Raw genomic sequence first — 25783 nt, forward strand, 5'->3', positions numbered from 1 at the left:
ACTTCATGAGAGACCCTGATCCAAAACCACCAGGCCAAGGTGGTCCCAAATTCCAGACCCACAGAAACTGTGAGCCTAATAAATGCTTATCATAGTTTTAAGCCACTAAATTTTAGGGTAAAATTTGTTACAGAGCAATAGATAACTATTATGCCATATAAGATAGCAACATCTTCACCCCTATACCTCACTTTAGATCACATCATCACATTTACTTTCTTCCTAATTGTTATCACTATCTGAAATTATAGCATTTAATTATGATGTCTTCCCCAGTAGCAGTGCCCTTGCCTATCTTGCTCACATGCTGAATACCAGTCACCAAGTACTTCATAGTTTCTGGTACTTCCTACACACTGTTGCCATATTTGATCATATCACTTTGATGCTTAAAATTGCCCCTAGTTCTACAAAGGTCTCAAGATAATATCCAAATTCCTTGATACATGAGGCCATGAAATCACCTTTCCAACTGCACTTTCTATCACTCCCTTCCTGGTTCCTTCTAGGATGTTTTCTGTGACACCAACGAATTCTCCAATTCTCTGGACACCAGCTGCATGTCCAACAATTCAATTATGACATAACCTACCTGGAGCAGGGGTCAGATCCCGTAAGTTAAAAGGGCTCTGACCCACACTTCTGAACTACCAGCTACAAATTAGGGGTTCCTATAACCTCTTCCTCAGGCTCATAATTTGCTAGAATGGTGCACAGAACACAGGAAAACATTTTACTTACATTTGCCCTCACCAGGTGTATCTTCCAGCACCTGGATGTGTTCACTCACCAAAAGTTCTAGAGTTTTTACAGAGCTCCATCTCCAGCCCCCAATCCCTACCCCAAGAAGTCAGAGGTTGGGGGGTGGAGCTGAAAGTTCCAATCCTTTGATCACTTGGTGTTTCTGGTGATCAGGTCCCACTGGCACCAGAAAGACCAAATGATGAGGGTATTAGAAATTTCAAAAAACAAGATGCAGAAATAATTTAAATATATGAAGGGATTCTTGTCAGCCTTTTTTTTTTTTTTTTTTAAGATTTTATTTGAGAGAGAGAGAGAGAGAGCACAAGCAGGGGGAATGGCAGAGGGAGAGGGAGATGCAGACTCCCCGCATGGCAGGGAGCCCAACGCGGGGCTCGATCCCAGGACCCTGGGATCGTGACCTGAGCCGAAGGCAGACGCTTAACTGACTGAGCCACCCAGGCGCCCTGTCAGCCCTTTGTTAGAAATTCTTTTATTTCATGATTTTTTACATCTTGAAAGAGGGAATACTTGCCTTTAAAAAATAAAATTACTTTTAGTCAGTATTCTATTTGGATTCTTAGCTTTCAAAGCCTAATTCTGGCCGAGGAAAGTGGGACACGACTCCACCGCTCTCATCCTCATGCTCTGTCCGGCACCCAAAGCTGCCCCGAGAGGATAATACATGCAGGAAGGCTGTGGCGGATATGGCCACGGGACGTGGGCACAGCATACGGCGGAGAGAGAAGGAGCACAGAGGCACTGTGGTGGCCGAGCAGGACACCTGAAGTACAGCACACGTGACACGGCCAGCACACCGCCTATCTTAGGGAGCTTGTGGTCAGATAAGAGTTCTGTGCAGCCCAAACACTGGCCTGTGTCTCCTGCAAAGAGCAAAACATGCCTGACCACTTCCCACTGTAATCCCAGTTTGATGGTTGGGCATTTAACCAGAAAGCCACAACCTAACCAGAAGTGATTTTTTTTTAATCGCCCTTATCAGTGACTTTGTTCACTAAATCAAGGCAGTTTCTTCATATCAACTGAAGAGCACAAGCCCAGAGGCTGGGACAGGGCCTCCCTGATGGAGGAGGGCGGCAGAGGGTTAGCGTGTCCAGAGGCAGGGTCCTAGGAATGGCTCCGGCTTCACGTGTCATTCGGTCCACCCCTACCCCCACCCCCACACCTGCCAAAGTGCTCATTCTCCCAAAAGCCAGAACTCAGTGGTCTGTGGGGTGGGTTCTATTTGTTCTGCATCTGTTGATCTTTCAGAACCTCAGAAGCTGGCCTGGGACTGTCCTCAGTAAGAGGGACAACTGTTCACCAGAAAATAACAGAAAACAGAGGGGCACCTGGGTGGCTCAGTAGGTTAAGCGTCTGCCTTCAGCCCAGGTCATGATCCCGGGGTCCTGGGATTGAGCCCTGCGTCATTATTGGGCTCCCTGCTCAGTGCGGAGTCTGCATCTCCCTCTCCCTCTGCTGCTCCCCCTGCTCGTGTTGTCTCTCTCTCAAATAAAATCTTAAAAAAGAAAAGAAAAGAAAACAGTATGAACAGTATGCACTGTCTTAAGTGTATGTGCGACCTTCGGACCCATGTAACCCAGGTCCACAAATCCCATAGATGGGCCTTCGTGTCTGCTTTATTGAGATATACTTCACACTCCATACAATTCACTCATCTTGAGGATACAATTCAGTGGCTGTGAGAACACTACAGAGCTATGCAACCATCACCACAATCAATTTTAGAATACTTTCATCACTCCAAACGGAAACCCTGCACTCCCCATCCTCCCTCCCCACCCCCCCTCCTTCCCTGCTCTAGGCTACCACTGATTTTTCTGTGTCTGCAGATTTGCCTATTCTGGACATTTCATATAAATGGAACCTTCCACATGTGTGGTTCGTGATTGGGTCCTTCCACTTAACATGCTTTCAAGGTTCATCCATGTTGTAACATATATGATTACTTAATTTCTTTTTATGGCAAATTTATTTTCCATTACTATATATAATAAACATTTTGTTTATTCATGCCAGTGGATGGACATTTGAGCTTTCCACCTTCTGGCTGATTCTGGATAATTCTGGATAATGCCGACTTGACCATTTGTGTGCTAGTGTTTGAGGGGACATATGCATTCTATGGGTTTTTGGGGTTCCAAACCTTCTGACACATTTGGAAATATCACGTGTCTATGTACCTTCCAAACGTGAAGGTGCGGAACATCCATCAGACTGACAAGATTAGTGCAGAGCCCCTGTCTCCTCATTGGCCTTCCAGGCCCTGTACGTTGCTGCCTGCCTTTCCCCGCGGGCCTGCAAGTCGGACGGACTTGAGGGTCAGCGAGCTGCACTACCACCTACTTCTGCTCCTCATGCAAGTTCCTTAGCTCTCTTGAGCTGCTCCTCTGCAAACTAGAGCTGATGACAGGATATCGCACTCCTCCTGCTCTTTTGGTGATTACAGAGGTCGTGTGTCCAAAGTGCTGAGCACCACGCCTGGGTCAGGCACTCTCGGGTGTGACACCTTTATGACCTGGCCAAGGTGAAGCCTCTCTGACTTCCAAAGATGTCTCATGCTTTTCCACGTCTGCACCTTTGCATCTACCATTCTCCCACTTAAAATTCCCTCCCTGACAAAACTCCCTCTGACTCCGGGGAAGGGCTGTCCGTCTGTCAGGTCTGCTTCCACCTGAGTCACCCCACTCTTCTCATCGTTCCTGTCATGCACAGCTTCTCTTTCTGCTTCACATCTCCTGAAAGTTCTTTCTCTTAAAGCACGAAACTGATACCACCTGGGGAGCAATGGTTTGTCTTCTCGTCCGCCTTGGCCCTATACCCACAGCACCCTGCAAAGCCCCTCATCACCTACAGGGCTGCCTGAGGGCCTCCACTCCTCCCACCTGCTTTCTTCCCTGGTGGGGGGGGAAGGTGCCCAGGGGTGGAGGAGCTCAGCAACACAGCCACCTGGGCACCCTTCCACCTAGAGCATTTACAGAGCAACCAGGCCCCGGGAGGTGAGCAGGATGGTGAAGAAGCTGAGCACTTTTAAAAAATGCCGCTTCTGCAGCTTATGACCCAGTGGGTGAAACCGAGGTGCCAGCCAAAGTGTGATGAGTCCAGGAGGGGCACAGAGGGGGCTCAAGGGAGGGCTGGACTAAGGGTCTAGGAAGGCCTCTTAGAGGAGTTAAGGCTGGTCTTGACAGATGAATACGTGATGGCTGGGTGGGCAGAGTGAGGGAGTGAAAAAGCATGAACAAAGGAGATATATGACACAGCAGGACACCAAGAGGGAAAAGGGGACAAGGAGGGAGGGGAGGAAAGGAGGGAGCAAGGGAAGAAGAACAAGCCTGCTGGCTAAAGTGGGAAGGTCCAGAGAGGGTTTTAGTTTGTTTTGGGGTCTTAGAGCCCCCAGATGTCACTTCTTGGCTGCAACCCGGAAGTTGGCAGAGGAGACTGAAAGGCTGACATGATGCAGGACAGGAGGTTCGAGAGCAGGATCCTGGCCTGGAGGAAGAAGGTGGGGAGGGATTCAGAGCTTAGACTTCCTCCTAGGGCCACTGGGCAGGAAGTGAGGGTAGAGGCCGAGATAAGTCTAACAGGAAGCTGGGGGAACAAAGGAGTTACACTTGATAGCAGTCAAGGAGGGTGAGTGGGTGGGGGAGGAGTACGGCGTCTAAGGGGAGAGGTGAAGGTTAGAAAGACCAGCTGGGGAAGGGGGAAGAGACCAAAGACTGCTGGGCAAGTTGGGGGCCTCCAGAGGCTGGAGAGAGTGAAGGGATAGGGGCCCTGATGAGCACGCTGGAGAGGCCCCCTGGCAGTGCTCAGTCACTGGTGAAGGAGCAAAGGCCGATTGTGGACCCACTCAAAATAGAGGATGAACAAGGAGACAGAGCGGAAGGTCAAGGGGGCCAGTGGATTGATGGCTTTTTAAAAATATTAGTAGTGATGTCTAGACTGGATAGGGAAGAACTGTGGCCTTAATGGGGGAGAGTTTCAGGTCATCAATAAGATCCAAGAGCAGGCTGGAGGGCATGAGAGTTTGGGGGATAGAAACACGTAGCAAGAGAGAGGATATCACAGCTTAAAATTCTGGAGGTAAGTTCATCAAGATACACCATGTGCTCGGTCATGAAACAAGTTTCAATAAATCTAAGAAGACCGTGGAACCATCACCATGATTTAATTTTGGAACATTTCCATCATCCCCAAAAGAAACCCCATATCTACTTGCAGTCACTCTCCATTCCCACCATCAGCCCCAGACAACTATCAACCTACTTTTTCTTCTCTATAGATTTGCCTTTTCTGAACATTCCATATAAATGGAATCCTACAGCATGTGGTCTTTTATGTCTGGCTTCTTTTGCTTAGCATGTTTTTCAGATTCATCCACATTGTAGCATGTATCAGTAGTCTGTTCTGTTTTACTGTGGGACACTATTCCTTTGTATGGATATACCATATTTTATTTACCCATTAATCAATTGATGGACATTTGAATTACATCCAGTTTGGGGTTATTATGAATTATGCTGCTCTGAATATTTGCACAGAAGTCTTTGGGTAGACATAGGTTTTCATTTCTCTCAGGTATACACCCAGAAGTGGAACTCCTCAGTCCGTGTTTAACCTTTGAAGAAACCCCAAACCGTGTTCCCAAGTGTTTGTATCATTTTACATTCCCACAAGTGACATAGGAAGGTTCTCATTTCTCTATATCCTTGCCAAAATTTGTTATTGTCTATCTTTTATTAGTATAGCCATTCTAGTGGGTGTGAAGTAGTATTTCACTGTGGTTTTGATTTGTACTTTTCTAACGATTAATGATGTTGAGAGCATTATACATGTACTTATCGGCCATTTGTATATCTCCTTTGGTGAAATTTGCACATTTTTTGACTGGGTTGTTTATCTTCCTATTATGAGTTGTAAGAATTCTCGATGTATTCTAGAAACAAATCCTTTGCTAAACATATGATTTTCTCCCATTCTGTGGCTCGGATTTTCATTTTCTTAATGATTTCTTTTGAACAGCAAACATTTTTAATTTTGATGAACTCCAATTTATCACTTTTTCCTTTAAGGGTCCATGCGTTAGGTGTCAAATCTAAAAAATCTTTTCCTAGGGGCGCTTGGGTGGCTCAGTTGTTAAGCATCTGCCTTCGGCTCAGGTCAAGATCCCAGGGTCCTGGGATCAAGCCCCACATCGGGCTCCCTGCTCAGCAGGAAGTCTGCTTCTCCCTCTCCCACTCCCCCTGACTGTGTTCCCTCTCTCGCTGTCTCTCTCTCTGTCAAATAAATAAATAAATAAAATCTTTAAAAAAAAAAAGTCTTTGCCTAATTGAAGGTCATAGACTTTCTTCCTTCTTCTAGAGGAGTTTTATAGAGAAATTAAATTAGAAATCAATAAAAATAAGATGCTAAAAAAAACCCTTACAAATATATGGAAATTAACACATTTCTAAATAATCTATGAGATTATTTTTTTGAGAGAGAGAGAGGATGCAGGAGGGGGGAAGGAGAGGGAGAGAGAGAGTCTTAAGCAGACTGCACGTTCAGTGCAGAGCCTGACATGGGGCTCAATCTCACAACCCTGAGATCATGACCTGAGCCAAAATCAAGAGTCAGACGTTTAACTGACTGAGCCACCCAGGAGCCCCAAAAGGACAGTTCTTAAACAAATGTTGTGCGCATCTTTTTCCCTCTTAAAAGCGATTTATATACTTTTCTCCTCTTCTCCTTCAGGGTCAAAATTCTCAAAAACAATGTTTATATTCAAGTATCCAAATTTATGCTCCTGGGGCGCCTGGGTGGCTCAGTCATTAAGCGTCTGCCTTCGGCTCAGGTCATGATCCCAGGGTCCTGGGATTGAGTCCCTCATCGGGCTCCCTGCTCCGCGGGAAGCCTGCTTCTCCCTCTCCCACTCCCCCTGCCTGTGTTCCCTCTATTGCTGTGTCTCTCTCTGTCAAATAAATAAATAATATCTTAAAAAAAACCCAAACAAACACATTTACATTCCCAAGTTTGTTCCTTTATCTGACACTCCTCAGTAGCATGCAATGCAGCCTGTGGATGCCCCACTCCCATACACTTGCTGAGGGTCCCAGGGAGCTCCGTGTTACTACATCCCGTAGAACAGCTCCTGTCTTTCACTCATCCCCTCAGCAGGACAAATGCCAGTTTTCCTCCTCACTCTCTGCCCACCATGTTTGTGCCTCTTTTCTTCCTTCTGCATCCTTTCTCCTTAGGGGATCTCCTCCATCCCATGTCTCCATGACCATCCACACACAGATGATCTGATACATATATTCCCAGCCCAGATCCCTCCTCCAACTTCTCCATCCACAGATCCCACAGCCCTCCTCCAGTATCTTCTCTCAGCTGTTCTCAAAGTCCTCTCAAACTCAATCTGTCCAAATCCAACTCATGATCTCCCCCTCCTAGCCCATGTTTTCCTCTGAAAACTCTTCTTTCAATAAATGGTACCATCTGCCCAGCTACCAGCCTGGGACCTAAGAGTCATCCAGGATATGTCCTTCTCTTTAAACCCCAATAACCAATCCATCATTACATCTCATTGATTTAATGTCACACATCTCTCAGATAGTTGATATCATCTCCATCTTGGCTACCACCATCCTAGTCTCTCACTGAGACTACGGTCCAGTCACCTAGATAGCTTCCCCAAATCCACAGGTGCCCTCACCCAGCCCTCTCTGTACCCTGGGGTCAGAGAGGTTTGTCCCATCACAATCATGTGATGGCACCCTCCTGCTTCAAAGGCTCTCAACACAAAGACAAAACTTTAATGTGGTTTAATTGGCCTATTCCAATCTCATCTCTACCCACTTTCTAGTCTTCTCTCTGAACCACACTCCACACCTAAACCCTATATTCGGGTCCTTTACCAGGTCCTCAAGCTCCTCATTTCCCCTATGACCACATGGCCTTTGCACATGCTATCTCCTCTGCCTGGAATATGTTTCCCTCCCCCTTTTGCCACATTAATTCCTTCTTAACCTTCATATCTCTGTCAAGCATCACTCCCACAGGGAAGGCTTCACTGACCTTCCTAACAAGGTCAAATGCCCCAATTATTATCAACTCCCATATTTCTTCTTAGCACTCACTGCAGCTGCAGTCTCACCATTTAATCTGGGTGATTATATGATTTGGGTCTCTCTCCCCAACTAGCATGTAAGTTCCATGAGGGCAAGTCATTGTATCCTTACTGTTCATCGTTGTATCCTTAGCACCTGGCACAAAGCTTAGGCACAGAGTGGCCAGTGAAAAATACTTGTTGAATGAATAACTGAGTCATGGTAAGGTCACCCAAGATGAAAATAGGACTGAAGTAAAGAAGACAACAGTGAAGGAAGACATGCGAACGTCTTCAAAGAATAAAGGGGAGGGAGGGTGACCAGGCAGTAAAATGGCCAAGGAAGAGCAGAAGATCATGCAGACAGCGGTGGATGTCCCAGGGTGTAGGGCTGGTGGGGTGTTGTGGGGGTACAGAGGTAGGCCCGGACAAAAGAAAAACAAGTTCTCCCAGTGACTCACCCCTTTGCCTGGACCAAATCTTCTTCAAGAGAAAGAGAAAGTGTCCCTCATAAGCAGTATCCAAAGGAGCTAGAGTTTTTCTTAGAGGAAGCAGGAAAGCCATCATTTGCTCAAGGAAGTTGTCAGTCAGTGAAAATGGGGCAGATGGTACATATTCAAGCTGGCCATTGAGTCTCTGAAGATCGGCCAAGGTCCCACTACTGAGAAATGGATAAACTAACACGGAAAGCCCTCCACTCCCGAACTGTCACACACCATCTCATTAGCAGCTCTTTTTGATTCTTTATCACTTTCCACGAAGACACGTACCTTGGTCCATCCAGGAAATTGGATAAAGGTGTCCTGGGGCAAGTCTGGGATCCCACTGGGAATAGAGAAGTTCCCCATATAAAAGGCCGGCAGTGTGTAGTTAGACGAGCTGTGGGCCAAGGCTTTATCATGGCGTCCATTGTTATAGCCATGCCAGTCTCCCAGGTGTCTGCGCACCGCATCCTCAGTGTCCAGTGGGAAGATCATCCAGTCCGTGAGGATACTGGAACCAAGGGTCAGGTTAGAAATAAGACCCTGTAAAGGAGAAACACAGCAATGAGCTGGGGTGGGAAGCAAAAGGCTTCAAGTGTCTCTGTGTCCCTCCCTGAATTCTTGGGGAGAACAAACTAGGATATGAAACACCAACAGTAAGTGAGACTCAAACTGTGCATATGTCAAAGTGACATCTGGCTTGAGGCCAGAGCTTTTGACCCCATGACCCCTGATCTTCAATGTTTGGTTCAGAGTCACTGCTGAATGGAAGGGATGATGGCATCTGAGGCACGGGAGAATGAATGGAGTCAGGAATGCAGAAGAACACCTAGCCACTGTAATGGGGGCTGGGGGGGACAGATTCTGCCCCCTCATATGACCAGGAGCAAGTCTTGGCATTAAGCCCCTCAGCAGCACTCATGGGATGATCACGCCTGAGTCCATTCACCCACCGTGGGACTCAGTGAGGTAACCATAAACGAGGATACTTTGATATGTGTGGAACGATAGAAAGGAAGTGATGATGAAGGTGAACAGTTGGCTCTATTCGTCCAGCCGGGTCAGCAGGCCGGGGTGTCCACGGCCCCAGCCACCGCACTGAAGCCTATGCTCATGGCTCACCTAGCTTCCTCTCTCCCGCCTTTTACATGGTGAACTTCTCCATTCCCCAGGAGATCCCAAATTCATCCCAGGACAACTCTCAGTACCAAGTCTCAACTGCCCCCTTAGTAATTCAATAAACATGAACCAGGCAGCTGTGTGCGGGTCCCTTGCTGGGTACCGGGACCCAGAGAATACACAAGAATCCCTGTCACTCCGTGTGTCAACATGGCCTGTGATAGCCAAGCAGGAAGGCCACTAACTACAGCCTGAGCACAAGGACTTTAACGGGTACATTTCTACTGGAGGTAAAGGTTGCCCCACACGGCCATTCTCTAAGAGGGTAATCGCCTTGCCTCTGAGCTGCACCAAGAGGGTCAGGAAATAGCCCCATACACCGGTTCTGTCCTAGAGTGGGTGGTACCATCAATCCTTCGATGCGGGCCTTCTCTCCTCTAGCAGATGGTGAGCCACCTTTCGGGAAGCCCGTATCTCAACATCTTTGCATGCCCCAAAGCACCTTGCGGAGCATCTTACAGAGTATGAGCTTAACAAGTGTTTGCTGAATAATGTTCGAAAAATGTTTTCCAAGGAACAATATTCAGGCTAGGGCTAGACACCTGGACACAGAGTAACCAGCAGGGATGAGAGGCCATGCATCAAGGGAAAGGCTTTCTACGATTCAAGACATTGTCATGGATTGTCCACACCCAGAAAACAGAGCAGACCAAATGCTAGGCTGGCTTTGTCGGAGACCAAGTGCCTTTCGAAAGTGAGCTGGGTTTGTTAAGCAAAGGAGCAGCACGGTGGAGTTGCTTCCTCCTTCTGTTTCTTCCTACCAGGTGACTGAACCTGAACACAAAGCAAGGGTTCTCTTTGCAAAGCACAACTTTCTCATCACCTGCAGAGGAAAACAGGTCTTCAAAATAACCCAACTCTGAAGTTGCAAAACAAATCACAGTAGGTTCACTTGCCAAACTTGGCAAAGTGTGCACGGTTTTAAAAATCGCTTTTGTGTGTGAACGGGGCTGGAGGAGAAGAAGGTATATGTGAGTTTTTAAATGGCTTTACAGAACCTTCCTTGGGTGGCACAGGCACAGTTCTGTCAACCTTTGAACCTCATTCCTGACAGTGAGGTCGGTCCTACCTTAAAATCATTGATATATCTGCCATAGTTCACACGTCCCATGTTCTCCACCAGAAGGTCCAGAGAGGCTCCAGCTTTCCCGGTGATGTTCAGAGTGATCACCTCACTTCGATCCAGGACTCCCTGGGGCACCTGCGGGGTCAGAGTCCAGTGGGAATTAGCTGGGGTGAGAAGGTCAGCAGAGCACGGCTTGCTCAGTCATCACACTCATTTTCTTGTCTCGAAGGGTCACCGGACTCGGGAGGCAATGCTCTGATGGCCCCTTTGCCCAAGTCACCGGCCGGGTGGTCAAGTTCCCCCCACACTGCTTCTGAACCAGGCAACTCAGCAGATGCAGCTCCGAGCAAGGGAAGCTCTAGGCTAGCTTCCTTTGCTCTGGGGTGTTTTGCTGCACATCTATTTTTAATAGGAAGGGAATGGAGGCAAAAATTCCAGGAGGGGGTCCCTGCCACAGGAACTGCTTTGTGTTCTCACAGCACAAAAGGCAGTCATGAAAAGCAGCTTCTAAACAGCGAGGAGAAATGAGACAAAATCAGATAAATGAGATAAAATCAGAGAGTTAGGTGGAGTAGTCTCACCTCAAAATACCTGATAGGGTGCATTAACCATGTAAATTATATAAGAGAGTGAGAAAAAACAACAGGTATTTTAGCAGCAACATATTCCTAACTTTTTGAAAGGGGAGGTTTTTAAGAAAAAAAAAAAATGAAGCTACACTGACTATAATTCACTAAGACAACCCCTAAAATGGAATTCAAGAAACTGCCATCAGTATACACATGGGCAATATACACATAATGTCCTAGAAACTTGCTCCCACTGAAATGAAAGCCTTTGATCACAAGAGAATGGAAACTTTTTTTTTTTTTAAGATTTTTTTATTTATTTAACAGAGAGAGACACAGCAAGATAGGGAACACAAGCAGAGGGAGTGGGAGAGGGAGAAGCAGGCTTCCCGCGGAGCAGCCCGATGCGGGGCTCGATCCCAGGACCCTGGGACCATGACCCGAGCCGAAGGCAGACGCTTAACGACTGAGCCACTCAGGCGCCCCGAGAATGGAAACATTTTAATTTAAAATTTTCTGAACAAATTGCCTCAGTTCGAACAATCTCTTCATGTGTTCTCTCACATGATTATTTCAGTGTGTCTTTGCTGTGTTTGGAGACAAAGATCTCTGCATATTGTAGCGATCGTTATCATGAACAGTGCTCTAGAATGGGATTTCTCACACAGGATGAAGGCGCAGGGTTAAATGAATCAGCGCTCTGGCATGTACAACACGGACCCTGTTCTCAAGGAGCGAAGGAGACATGGGCAACATTCTGTGATGGGGCAGAGAGGGTGGCGTGGACTGGGGAGACCGGGGAGGTCTCTGAGAAGAGCGGAGCCTTGAGCACTCCCCTCCAGGTTCAGATGGGTGAGGGGACGTATTCCAGGCAGAGGGAGCATGGGTGAGGCCACATTGGCAAGCAAGGGGGCACAGTGAAGGGACATCAAGAGGAGGCGCAGAGCCCAAGTTTGGAAAGGTGGGCAATGGCCTGGAATGCCACATTACCAAGCGCAGACCACACGTCGCCCTGCTGGGGCAGACAAGCACACAGCTCAGAGACAGCTCTTACCCCATCCACGGCGACGTAGGCCCGGTCGTGGACTCCACTGAGGGGTGACGACAGCGGTGTGGGGTCACTGCAGTCTTGAGGAAGCATTGTTCGGTACAGCACAAACCCAAAATACTGGTTAGAAAAAGACATAAGAAAAACACATCACTCTGTTAAAGATACCCTGGTCACCTTGATCTGTGGGAAAGCGATGTTTCTAAGAGGTTCCCCAGCCTCCCACAAAAATTCAGTCTGAATGAAGGGACCCGGCTTACATTTTTAGATCATACACTAGCACGGCAGTAACAGCAAGGAACCCACATTTTATCAGACAGCCCTTTCCCACACGAGGAAACTGGACTCTGGGACATGTTCGATGATTTGCCCAGAATCACTCGGGGGGATCCTATCATATATATCGAAAGGTTATTTCTGGTATCTCAAAAACACGACACAACACAACACAACAACCAAAAAGACAAACAGGGGCGCCTGGCTGGCTCAGCAGGTAGAACATGTGATTCTTGATCTCGGGGTCGTGATGTCAAGCCCCACATGGGGTATAGAGGTTACTTAAAAATAAAATCTTAAAAAAACAACAACAAACAAACAACAACAAAGCCAAGAATGTTCGGTAAAACATTTTCCAGGTTCTTGGGCTACATGTGCTCTAACATACAAAACAAGAGTCAACCAGAAACTGTTTAAAGTGGAGGGCCGGGGGTGGCGGGGATAGAGATAGTGAGAGATGGGGGTGTAGCCTGTTGCTAAGTCAGAAAACAGTCGCATAGATGCTGGTATCCCTGGTCTGAGAGGAAGGCGCCAGACTATCAGCCCCAGCAGCAACAGCACCCTGAGCCTCAGCTGGTGACGCTCTTGCTGCGGACGTTGGCCAGGGTGAGCTGGATCAGACCCCGCCATACAAGAGCATCCAACAGACATCCAGCATGGGGCAGAGAAACAGTTCCTCGCGTCTAGGGCCCAGAAAGCAAGGAAGTGCATCTTGGCAAATGCAAAGGTGATTTGGAGGAGCTGAAAAAACCCCAATGTTAACCCACGTTCCTGTGTTGCAGGAAAGGGCTGAATTCAAGAAATGTCCCTGGGGCCACCACCCCAGGCTTCAGGCACAAGGATGCCTCCCCCCGACCCCAAATCTCCAGCTCTTGTTTTTTGTTTTTTTTCTTTTCAAAGTAACCAAAGTGGTAAGTCCTAACTCAGAGGCTGAGGAACACTTTGTGCAGGGCTTCAACGAGGGGAGCGGAAGCTGCAGTCCTCCCTGCGAAGGTGGCTGAGGCCACCGAAGTGGGGGGTGGGGGGGCGGGCAGCTGCAGAGGTAACAGGGCTGCACCCTACTCCCTGCAGCTGGGCCCTCGATGGGTTTCGCTGGAAATAAACATCCAGCGGGCTTGCCGCAGACCTGAAACAGCCAGGGCCCAGGGAGTCCCCCCAGTCCTCGAGTACTGCCTTGGCCAGAGATCGCAAAGCAGGAGGGTCCGGCCAAGAACAATGAGTACAAGTGTCTCCACACCAACCTGGAACTCACTTCCCAGGTTCCAAGTGCTCTAGTGACCATGTCTTGCCGAAGTGCTCCCCTACGAGGTGGAGAAGGCGGGGTGCATCTTCTAGATGAAGATGTGGACACATAGCCTGTGTTGGCTGGAGCTAGAGCAAGAATTCTATCCAGTGTTAAGGAGAGGGGGCTCATTACTCATTTTATTGATCACAGAGTTGCTGGAATAAAAATCACAAGTGTAAAAAGAGTCACTGGGGGCAAAATACACTAAACTAAGATTAGATATGCCATTGTTTTATCACCTTCCAGAAGGGGAGCTCCACAGACAGTCAGTGAAGGGGGTTCCAGATAAGTTTCCATTTCAAAAAATGGGGCTGAATTCCTAACGAAGTGTTCAAACTTAACATCACAACAAAGGGACAAACTGACCTCACGGGCATCCTGACATGGCGCTCTGAGAAGGACACACCATCTTTGTCGTGTTCCCGCCAAAAATGTGTTACTGAATCTAATCAGTGAGGGGCAGTCTACAAAACAACTGGCCCAAACTCTTCAGAAATGTCCATGTAGCGAGAAGGAGAGAGAGGAAAAACAAGACTTAGGAATAGTTACAGATGAAAGAAGACTAGAGGGACATTGTAGCTTAATGCAATGTGTGATCACAGAGTGGAAACTGGATTGAAAAAAGTTAGGTATCAAGGACGTCATTGGATACTTGACTATAGAATACATACTAAATAACAGGATTATATCAATGGTAAATGTCTTAAGTCTCATCATTATATTGTGATTATGTAGGAGAATGTCCTTTTTCTTAAAAGATATATGCTGTAGGGGCTCCTGGGTGGCTCAGTAGTTAAGCGTCTGCCTTCGGCTCAAGTCATGATCCCAGGGTCCTGGGATCGAGCCCCACATTGGGCTCCCTGCTCTGTGGGAAGCCTGCTTCTCCATCTCCCTCTGCTTGTGTTCCTTCTCCTGCTGTCTCTCTCTCTGTCAAATAAATAAATAAAATCTTTAAAAATATATATATATGCTGTAATATTTAGGGGTGAAGTGTCAGGATATTGACCACAAACTCAAAGGGTTAAAAAAAGGCAGTTGACTGCATACATACACTCAGAGGAATTGTTAACACTTAGTGAATCCAAATGAAAGCGATATGGGTGTAATTATACTTCTCTTGCAACGTTTTTAGATTTGAAAATTTCTAAAATAAAAAGTTGGGAAAAACATTTTAAATAAACATGAGGGGCGCCTGGCTGGCTCAGTTGGTAGAACATGAAATTCTTGATCTCAGGGTCATGAGTTTGAGCCCCATGTTGGGCATGGAGCCTACTAAAAAAAAAGAAATGGGGCGCCTGGGTGGCTCAGTGGGTTGAGACGCTGCCTTCGGCTCAGGTCATGATCCCAGGGTCCTGGGATCGAGCCCCACGTCGGGCTCCTGGCTCAGCGGGGAGCCTGCTTCTCCCTCTCCCTCTGCCTCTCCCCCTGCTCATGCTCTCTGCTCTCTATCTCTGTGTCTCAAATGAATAAAAAAAAAAAAAAGAAAAGAAATATGAGGCAGTGCCTGGGTTCACCACACACATGCATGCGTGCACACACATACACACACACACACGTGCCCTGCTCTCTGTTCTCTTCAAAAGCAGGAAAGAGAATCTCTGAGAACCTGATCTATTAAGAACACAGCCCTTATACCTTTGAGCAAACAAGGCAAATAATTGTCTTTTTTGCATATTAAAATGTGATCTTCCCTTAGTAATACAGATTAATTAGATCAGAAATGCACTGTTTATAGCTTGCACTAAAGAATTATGTTGAATCAGGCTGAGTTACTACCTTGTTTGAGTGATAATAAGAAATGGGGAGGTGGGAAGATAGGAAAGATCAGCCCACCATGTGGTACTTAAAGCCGAAGAGAGCCTGGAAATATGTAGTGAATTTACCTGGGATCTGATTTATCTGCCTACCGTTCTGGTCCCTGCACTCAGGACAGGCCCTGCAAGGCAGTGCAGAAAGGACATTTTTGTAAGCAGAGAAAGGCTGAAGGATGCCTACCTGTTTCACCTGGATAAACGTCAAGGGATAAAGGCTTTTTATGGGCCCAGGCGGACACAGAATGTTCAGTGCATCCTCCACTGTCTTTAACTGAAAAGAAACAAAAGCAGCATTCACTCACTGTCACCCCTGGGTGGAGGGTAATGCCATTTGCAAATTATCAAAGACATTAGTGGATTTCCCCCAAATCCCTAAATAGACCTAAGTAGTTCAAATCCCGCTCAATGCTGCACTGTCCAGTCACCTTCAATCATGTCTATCCATGAGTTAGGGAACTCTTGATGAAAAATAACTGATGGTAATCGTAAGGTTTCAAACGTACCTATTCGCAAATACAACCTCTTTGTATTAAAGGCCCTTAAAATGAATGAAAACCAAGGCTCAGAGGCTGCCTCCTCTGGAAAGCCTTCCCCAGCATCCCTGAGGGAAGTAACCATGACTGTGCCTTCCTCTGAACTTGTCTGGAGCATATTTTCCACACCTGCATCACTGACTAGTTGTTTGCCTTTGCTGTCCTTGCCAGACTGTCAGCTCCTTAGGGCAGGGTCTGTACGGTGCGGTGTCACCCAATACCCAGCACACAGTAGACACTCAATAAATACTTATTATATTCAGTCTAAATGACTGCGTATGCTTGCAGCCCAGGAAGCTTATTCTGATGCAGTAACAGGATGGTAACAGCTACTGATCACTGAGTGCCTACCCAACTCCAGGTGAGAGCACCTTACACGCACACCTCCCTGAATCCTCACACCACCCAGGGAGGCTGCCCTCGATGTCCCCATGTTAGGGATGAGGAAACAGGTTCTCAGAGAGGCTCACCGCAGCAACGGCAGAGCCAAGATCTGCAGTTAGGTTTGGCTCCAAACCCAGGACTTCCCATGGCATGATACTGGTTGGGAATTTTATAAACACTTGCCAGGGTTACCTTACCTTGCTGATGTGTGGCATCAAGGAAAACAAAATCTTAAGTACAATTCCATCAGTTCAGCTACTCACATGGATGTCTTTCTATTTGGACAGCTAAAGAAATTCAACTCACGGTAAAAGGTTTTATTCTATATGACCATGTCCAATATAAATTTAATTCAGTTATATGCTAACTTGCTCCCTTAAATTGTACACATTTAGTTAATAATGAAAAGCTATTTCTGCTTACACAATTTTCCTTCATTGTAAACAGAATGTATTTTTGGTACTAAGATTGGTTTTGTTTGGTTTTGCAATGTTGCCGTATTAAATATTTGCAGTTATTTTCTGTTGCATAAAAATAAATTTCTCACAGCTCCAAAACAAATCAACCTTTACCTTAAGTAGCAGCAGCAATGAAAAAGTAGAAGGTGCTCCCTTTACAAGTGTGATTGAAGTCTGATTGAACTAAATAAAGATTTCTATCAGGCAGACAGACCACATTCTTTGTAGAATGTAACACATGTATCTGACACTAGGTGGAAAATGTTACAAGAGCTCAAGCAACCATAATATCAAAGGGCTTCAGGGACGGAAAAATTATACAGTCATGTTTGGCATTTTGGTTAGATAAAAACTTACGCTATTTTAGAATATCAAGATTCTTAAGAAATATGTAACTGCTTGTGTTATTTTTTTTTTTCTTGTGAGTTAACAGATGTAGGAGTTAGGGATTATAAAAGGGGAAATCCTGAAGACAAAGATGATCAAAACAAATTGATTTTGGCTTACGTCACTCCTGACAAGAAAATGAAATCTCCCCTCTTCTTCTTTCCTAGAATAAAATTTCTCTCTTATTTATGATTAATTTCTAGCTTTCCCCCTTGATGTCCCATTTACCATATAAACCACAGAGCACAAAAATTAGAACATGATTTTGAGATGGAGGAGAGTATACTGAATTGTGCAAAGATCTATGAAAATGCCTGTGAGTTTTGGAAAAGAGCCTCACTGGACATAACAAGGTACCATGTTATTCCCACAAAGGCTCCTGAAGCTGCTTTGGATGACTGATCATCGAACCAAAATGACCTGAGTGATCTAAGAACGCCCACCTACTCCTGCTCATGCCCCGTGTACTCATCCTGTCAACCTGCACACATATCCTCTCACCTCTCACGTCCCCATGTTCCCAGAAACATCACCTACCCCAGCAGTCTCACAGAAAACAAATTCACAGAAAAATAGAACCAACGCCCCAGTGTAACACTTTCACTCACAACTGCTGAGTTCCATTCCCCACTCTCAACAGCTCTGCTTATGTGCTCTCTTACCTTCTTCAGAGCAACTTTTCCATACGCAAACTTGGGTGTAGATGGAGGGATAAAACCTTCTGGTACTTTTTCAAACTATAAATCAGAGTGGAAAAAGAAGATAAAAAGCTGTTAAATCGTCAGAAACACAGTTATACAATTCATTTTTCAAAAGGAGGCTCAAAGACTCCAACAATAGTGCCAGTGATTCTTGGAAAGGCAAAGGAACAAAAGACTTTTTCCATGACAGGGTCTGGTAAAGTTTTTACTTCTAAGTGTGTGCTTGTGTATTATCTCTGCATTTTAAGCTCCAGGAATCATTCAAATAATTGTAGAACACAAGACTTCGAAAGAGCAAAAACAAGGAGAGAGAATGAGGTGGGGTGGGGGGAGAAAAGGAAGAAGGCCCACAGAAAGACAGAACCTGAAGGGAGGTAGCCCTAGTAGGGAGAAGTGTTGCTTGCAGGTTAAATCTTACTGGTAGATTAAAGTTTTGTGTCAGTGTTAAATCTCTTGTCATTATATAAGAGCATATGCCTACCTATTATGAAACGTACACCGAAGTATTTAGGGGTAAAGGCTCATGACGTATGCAACACTCCAGTGGTTTAGGAAACCCAAGGGGGTGGTGAGGGGCAAATGATGATGCACAGAGTGTAATGTTGACATGGGTGTATCTGGGTGTGGGATACTCAAGTGTTCTTTGTACTACTTTTATTCTTGAAACTCTTCTGTAACTTTGAAATTATTCTTAAATAAAAGTTAAAAACTAACATAAAAATAAAACCTTATTAAATGCACACACACACACACACACACACACACACACACACACACTTTAGAGTCAGAAGATGTAAGTGCCAAGTCTCAAAAGTCTGTGTCCATCTCCAAGTAGGTTGCATTATGATCTCTCAGTCTCCTTATATTTCCTTCCTCCTCCCTTATTCTCTTCCTCCCTTTCTCCCTTCCTTCCCTTCAGTTTCCCTTTTTAAAAGTAATTTAAGAAGGAAGATAACAGACTGCTATAATGAAAAACAATAGTCTCCTGACTCACTATTCTCTTAGTTCTATTCTTCAGAAGAAACCATTTTAAATTCATTTAATTGTTCCCCTTTTGCAATTTTGGTCTCTAAATAATATACTTACTGCGATTTCTTATTTGATCTATTAAAACATTATCATTGATTTCCTTAATACACGAGAATTTAGCTCAGTTGTACTATTCTGAATATCTCTCTTACTAACATGGTTATATCAGCATTTTCAGTTTCTCTACTGGTTACCTTTGTAGCTTGAAATAATATACCTTTATATCTTAGTTCCATCAGTTAAGATTATCCTTTGTATCCACACCTTTTAAGGCTGTTTGCATCCTTCCCTGAGCTCTCTTCCCTACTCCCACCCCCAAACCATCAGCTATACTTTTACATTGTCAAGGTTAAAACAGTCTATCCTGTACCCATAGATCTTCCCTTCACCTGTACATTGACTCTAAATTCAAAATCAATCAATAGTGCTTGTGCTCACATGATTATAATTACATAACATTACTCCCTGAAAATTTAAGTAGTATATACCATGATGTCATGTTCTGTCTTGTTCAGCTTTTTGTGTTTTTTTTTCCCTCCCCTGGGGCTTCTAATTGCCTTTCTTTTTTCCTGTCTGCCTTTAGGTTAATACCTCTACAGGTTGTTCCAAATTTCCAAAGACGGTATCAAGTTTCTCCAAACATCCGTTTCCCCCCTAGGGAACTCCCTATTGGAACTCTCAAGTCTTCTTGCTCCAAGGAACTGACTCTCCTCTAGGCTTGATATTCTGGGACTTCTCTTCATTATTCTCCTTGTTTTAGCTTCTGTTTCTAGGATCTTATAACTACCTCATTTCACTGGAGCAATCTTAAGTAACTTCCCAAGTACTAGTATGTGGAAGGAAAATTTTTTGAATCTTTGAATGTCTGAAAATGGCACATTTAGCTGATAATTTGAATGACTATAGAGTTCTATGTTGAAAATCATCTTCCCTCAGAAGGGAAGATATGTCCTCCTTGTATCATCCAGTATGACTGATACCAAGTTCATTGTTGTTCTTTCAAAGGTGATTGGCTTTTTCTCTCTAGAAGCTTGTAAGTGCTTTATTCTCTCTGTTTTAAAATTTTCCAAGGATGTGTTTGGATATGTATGTTTTTTACATTTACTATTCTGAGCAACTCAAATATCCTTTTCTGTTTTGGAAAAAAAAATTCTTTGATATTTTCTTTTTCTCCATCTTTTTCCCTTAAAGGTAAATTAAACATTCTAGATTGTCCCTCTATATCTCATCTTTTCTCTATTTCCATCTCTGTCCTCTAGTTTTAGTTTCTAGATTATTTTTTATTTTGGGGAACTCTTTTTTGTTTTTTAGTGGCTCCTTTTTCAAAGCATCCCATTCTTATATTGTGGAAGCAACATCTTTTCAAACGTCTCTGAAAGATATAAATTTGAGAGGGTCTGCTTTGTTTTGCTTAAGATCTTTCGTTCCTGTCCCTGATTTCTCTGTTGCCCTTAGGTTATTTTTCTGTTTATTTCATTTTGGGCTTTCTCTTTTCCTTTACAGGTTTTATGGACGTCCTCAAACATCTGGCCACCCTTGGCCATTCATTCACATTTAATGGTAATGCAAATGAATACACCAACATTTGCATAACCATCCTCTCTATGCCAGTCCTGTTCTGTATATAGGAGCAAGGCTTGTCCAGTGGGGAACTTTGTTTTAGGGTGATTTGGGAGGGAATCAAATATAATATGTAAGGTCTTTGCTCTCAGGCTGCACACTTTTTTTTTTTTAATTCTGATTTTCTGACTGTTAAAAAAAAAAGCTTCCCTGACAGTCTATTTGAAAGAGGGGTGGAAGAGTGGAGGACTTGATGGGAAGTATGTAGAATTTCATCAGCCTTCTCATTTTTAGCTCTGTTTCATTCTGTCTCTTGTCACACCTGCACTTCCAGGACCCTGGCTCTCCAAGGTTCTTTAACGGCAATCTACTCTCTGTTACCTGTTTCTATAACCCCCTTTCATGCTCACTGGGGACCTAGAGTTCCTTATGCTACTTCCTTAGTCCCCTCCACCTATTTTGGTTTCCCAGAAAGTTTTTGAAATCTCTCATGCATGGACAGCTTCCCTCTCATTGGCTTAATTTTAGAAAAAAATTTTTTTAAGATTTTATTTATTTATTTATTTGACAGAGAGAGACACAGTGAGAGAGGGAATATAAGCAGGGGGAGTGGGAGAGGGAGAAGCAGGCTTCCCGCAGAGCAGGGAGCCAGATGCGGGGCTCAATCCCAACCCTGGGATCATGACCTGAGCTGAAGGCAGATGCTTAACGAAATGACTGAGCCACCCAGGCGCCCCTTGTTGGCTTCATTTTAAATATTTTATTTATTTGAGAGAGAGAGAGTGAGAGAGAGAGAGAGAGATCACGAGCAGGGGGGAAGGGTAGAAGGAGAAGCAGGGAGAAGCAGACTCCCCACTGAGCAGGGAGCCTGATGCAGGACTCGATTCCAGGACCCTGGGATCATGACCCAAGCCGAAGGCAGATACTCAACCAACTGAGCCACCCAGGCGCCCTTGTTGGCTTCATTTTAAAAAAATATTTTTTTACCATTTAATAACATTTTGAAAGGCAGAGTATGTGGTCAGTCAGCCATCTTGAACTGGAAGTCCTTTATATTTCTAGTATTCTATGAATTGATATTTCTGTGAAATTTTTAAAAGAGTACATTAAAATGATCTTCATGATTCGTATTAAAATGAATGTGAGGCCAAGGAGTTATTACTGTTGATCTCAGACAGACAAAATGTGAGCTCTCTTCCAGCTTTCCCTACAGTCCTAGAACACATTCATTCTCCTTTGGCAGTTTACCCACCTCTTCCTTCTCCACCTCAGCTGGCCCAGAAAATCAGAAAACACAAATTCACAGAGGGGATCTGAGAGTAGTCTGATCTGTTTTCCGAGGTCCCCCATTCACCTGCACATAGTAGTGACCATGTCATATCTAACTCCGAAAGTCAAAGTGGATTCCAGTGTAACTAGGACTGCCATCTCATCTACCACATTGGAAGAAAAAGTCACTGCACAGACATCTTTCTTTAAGCTCCATTCACCCAACATCGATGGAGTGCTTCTCTGCCGGTTTTGTCGTCTCATTTGCTACTCACAAAGACCCTCATCGCCAGTATTGTATTCTCTTTTTAGAGGTGAGACTAAGGAACTTGCTCAAGATTATCAAGAGGGCAAAGGAGTGAGCTGGGCTGCTGACTCTAAGCCTAGTGTTGTTTCTACAGCTCCATCTGACCTCCTTTATTGTACAACAATAATACGACAGAAAGTGTCTTCTATTAAACATAATTCCAAAGACAAAAACACCCCACAAAACCTTTTCTCTTCCCGTTTTCCTCCTGGACCATCCCCTTATGCACATACACCATGTAAGGTTAGAGATAGTTTTGTAATTTGCTACTGCTACTTACCAAAAGTACTTTTGGTATGACCAAATATCGACAATAATTATATTTATTGCATATTATATCCAAATGGATATGACCATCCTTTCAATATTAGGAGTTAGATCATTTCCAATTTTTGATATTATGAATAACATTGCAATGAACAACTTTATGTTTATAGCATTATCTCGGTTTAAAAAAATCCTTTTTTTTTTAAGATTTTATTTATTTATTTGACAGAGAGAGAGAGCACAAGCAGGGGGAGCGGCACAGGCAGAGGGAGAAGCAGGCTTCCCGCTGAGCAGGGAGCCCGACGCAGGGCTCGATCCCAGGACCCCGGGATCATGACCCGAGCCAAAGGCAGATGTCAACCGACTGAGCCACCCAGGTGCCCCTAAAAAAAGTCTTTTTAATAAAACTCCAAGTGAGGAGTTAATAGTCCAGATCATGAGAAATGTATGTGTAAACAAGTTGTATCAACACACTACGGGAAGTAGAGTGTTCAAGATTTCCACACTGTAAGGTGGTGGAAGAAAACAAAGTGTGATTAACTCTGCAGAGAGACAGATCAAAGACAACTCCCCAAAGAAAGCAACTGAGGTGTGTTTTCATTTTCCAGATGGATTAGGGCAGAAGGAACATATGTGCAGCGGCCAGGAGGTATCAACAGTACTGTCCCGTTCATGGAATTTTATGTACCTTCATTTTAAGGCCGAAGAGTCACGTACAACAAGGGGAGAATTGAAAAATGAGGCTTGAGGAAAACAGGACGCCAAATCATGGGAAGCATCCTGATCAGATCAGCATTTTAGAGAAATCACTCTGGAAGATAGACTAGAAAAGCCAAGTCTGCAGGAGAGGAAAAGACTAGTGCCACAAGAGTGTAGGCAATGCTTTAAAAGTCGAACATTTGTTACGTAATAGTCACTTTGTCATCCTTAATTATTAGACATAAAACACTGTGTTTCCACCAGCACCATGGATCAGCAAGAGATAGCTTGTGTCTACTCACTGAGCTAATGTCATTCCATCCATAAACCAAGAACAATCAATCAGCCAGTGTAGACTTGTCCTCAGTCAAGTTTCAAACTTCATTAAGCTTTTTTTTTTTTTTGGAAGATATTTATTTATTTATTTATTTATTTATTTATTTATAGCATGGGTGTGGGGGGGAAGGGCAGAGGGAGAGGGGGAAAGAGAGAATCTCAAACAGACTCCACACTGAACACGTGGAGCCTATGTGGGGCTCCATCTCACAACCCTGAGATCATGACCTGAGCTGAGATCAAGAGTTGGATGCTTAACCAACTGAGTCACCCAGGCATCCCTTCATTTAGTTTTGAAGTACTAAGAGTCACTGTGGCCATTTTCGCATTCTGAGTCCCCACCCAGCCCCAATGCCCACCTCAGGGAATCCTAAGATCTGCTCTACTGATCAAGGTCCTCAACATACAAATTGATTAATTTTTGTAAAATGACCCATTGCCAAAAACCCATCTGGACTTTTATCTTTGATAGAATCCCTCTGAAGAAGTGTAACAAAACTCCTAAAAAATGGTCTTAAATTCATTCAAAAGCATACAAAAATAAACTCACCACTGCCCCTCTCAGGGACTGGTAGGGAGGAGGAGGGCGCTGCCCCACAGTATTATGGTTCATCCTCGAGGTCAAAGTGTTAACCATGTCTGGTAGAGTTTTACCCACACCAAAGAGAATACCTTAGAAAATGCAAATGTCATGAGCTTTGTCATACCTTAAAGAATCATATGCAAAAAGGGCCACCTGGAGCCTTTATCACTGAGCACAGGTCTGTGCAGCCTGATGGGAAATTATCCCTGAGCGTCCATGTCAGTGAAAGATACTGTCCACAGACACCCAACTTACTCTTGAAATAGATTAAAAAAAGAGACCCATTCCACTTTTTAAGTCTCTGCTAATGGAAGAGACAGGAAGAGCTATATAGGGGGGTGTTTATGATCCCATTCTTTTCCTCAATGCAAGCAAATATTTTGAATATCATTTAACAAACCACCCAACTGAGCATCTACAAAGTCTAAGAAAGTAGTTCATTTCTCTCTTGCAAACCTAAAATATCAAAAAAGAGAATAGGGAAAACTTTCTTCAGACGGTCTCCTTCATGGGTTCATCTTCCTGTGCCCCCTGGTTAAACACTCAGGATACCCTGGGTTTGTCTCTTCTTGGCCCACTGCTCCTCTCCCTGAGCTCTCCATGGGCCATCTTAACCTCTCCTGGACTTCAGCCTCTACATCTACTGATGACCCTGTCCTACTGACTTCTTCTGGAGTTTCTCCCTCTTAAGTGAGGTGCTTGCTGGATAGACACCTCCACCGGGATGTTCCCAGAAGCATCTGGAGCTGCACAAGCCCAGAATGGAAGTTGCTTGCCTTGCCCCTTCGCAGCCTGTACCTTGTCTGCAATCCTCTATCATGATTGCTGCCCACAATACCCATCCAGTTATCCAACTGAAGCTGTAACCTGGACAAATCAACGACCCCTCATACTTCCTCACACCTGCAGGCAGTCAGTTACCAAATCCTACCAATTTTACTTCCTCAACATTCTTCAAATCTCTGACTTCCTCTCCATTCCCTGCTGCCCCTAACATCATCTCCTTCCTAGGTTATGGCAGCTGCCTCCTAGCTCATCTTCTGCGTCCAGAAATGTCCCAGGGGAGGGTCCTGGCAGTGCGTTCACATGGTCACAGGTGTTTGTAAAATGTGCAGAAGTAATCTAATTTAACCACAATAAGCTAAGACCCTTGTCTCCTTCTGCTCCAGCTTCCCTGTGTCACATAACCCTTTCACATCAGGAGGCTTTGGAGTTGCTACAGGCATTTTTGGAATTCAACCAAAGGAGAGCTGAGGTGGAGATTTATTTAATTTGGGTGTAGAATATATCTACACAGTTCATAGTCACTTCATAGTCAATGTGCTGACTCACTTGCATATCACTTGATAGTGCCCTGAGACACCCAGCCTCAGAAGTATGGGGGTTCTAGAGGAGACACAAGGTTTCAAATGTATGGGGCCAGAACCTGTCTGGAGAAACTTCTTCCAAATACTGCAGCTCATGTAGGAAGGAACTGGAGAGAGATTGCCCCAATTTTGTTAACAATTCTAACCATTTATATAACATTATCAGTAATAAAACATGAAATTTTCTGTTTTCTAAATTTTTAATACATACTAAAAGACAAGGTTCAATCAGCCACGCTGAAGAGAAAGATTTCCGTTCTCTCCGGAGAAAAAGATTACAAACATAACAGAGACAAAAAAAAAAAAAAAGCATGCAGCCAAAAGAATACTGTAAGGAA

General features: G+C 44.6%; 1 protein-coding gene across 4 annotated transcripts in view; it reads right to left on the minus strand.

Moving 5' to 3' along the window:
* The window catches only part of GLB1 (galactosidase beta 1), an 83179-nt gene that overhangs the window by 12592 nt on the left and 44804 nt on the right, over positions 1-25783 (minus strand). For 3 of the 4 annotated variants that reach the window (XM_078074071.1, XM_078074063.1, XM_078074068.1), the window contains exons 11-15: positions 17990-18064; positions 15747-15836; positions 12197-12310; positions 10577-10708; positions 8617-8871 (exon numbers count right to left, since the gene is read on the minus strand). In XM_078074071.1, the coding sequence (XP_077930197.1) occupies positions 8617-8871; positions 10577-10708; positions 12197-12310; positions 15747-15836; positions 17990-18064 (666 nt within the window). Of the gene's footprint in view, positions 1-2119; positions 2261-8616; positions 8872-10576; positions 10709-12196; positions 12311-15746; positions 15837-17989; positions 18065-25783 lie in introns of those variants that run through there. The other variant, XM_078074064.1, reaches the window with a different exon arrangement.

Source organism: Halichoerus grypus, chromosome 1, assembly GCF_964656455.1.
Source record: "Halichoerus grypus chromosome 1, mHalGry1.hap1.1, whole genome shotgun sequence".
In the NCBI taxonomy this organism is placed as follows: Eukaryota; Metazoa; Chordata; class Mammalia; order Carnivora; family Phocidae; genus Halichoerus; species Halichoerus grypus.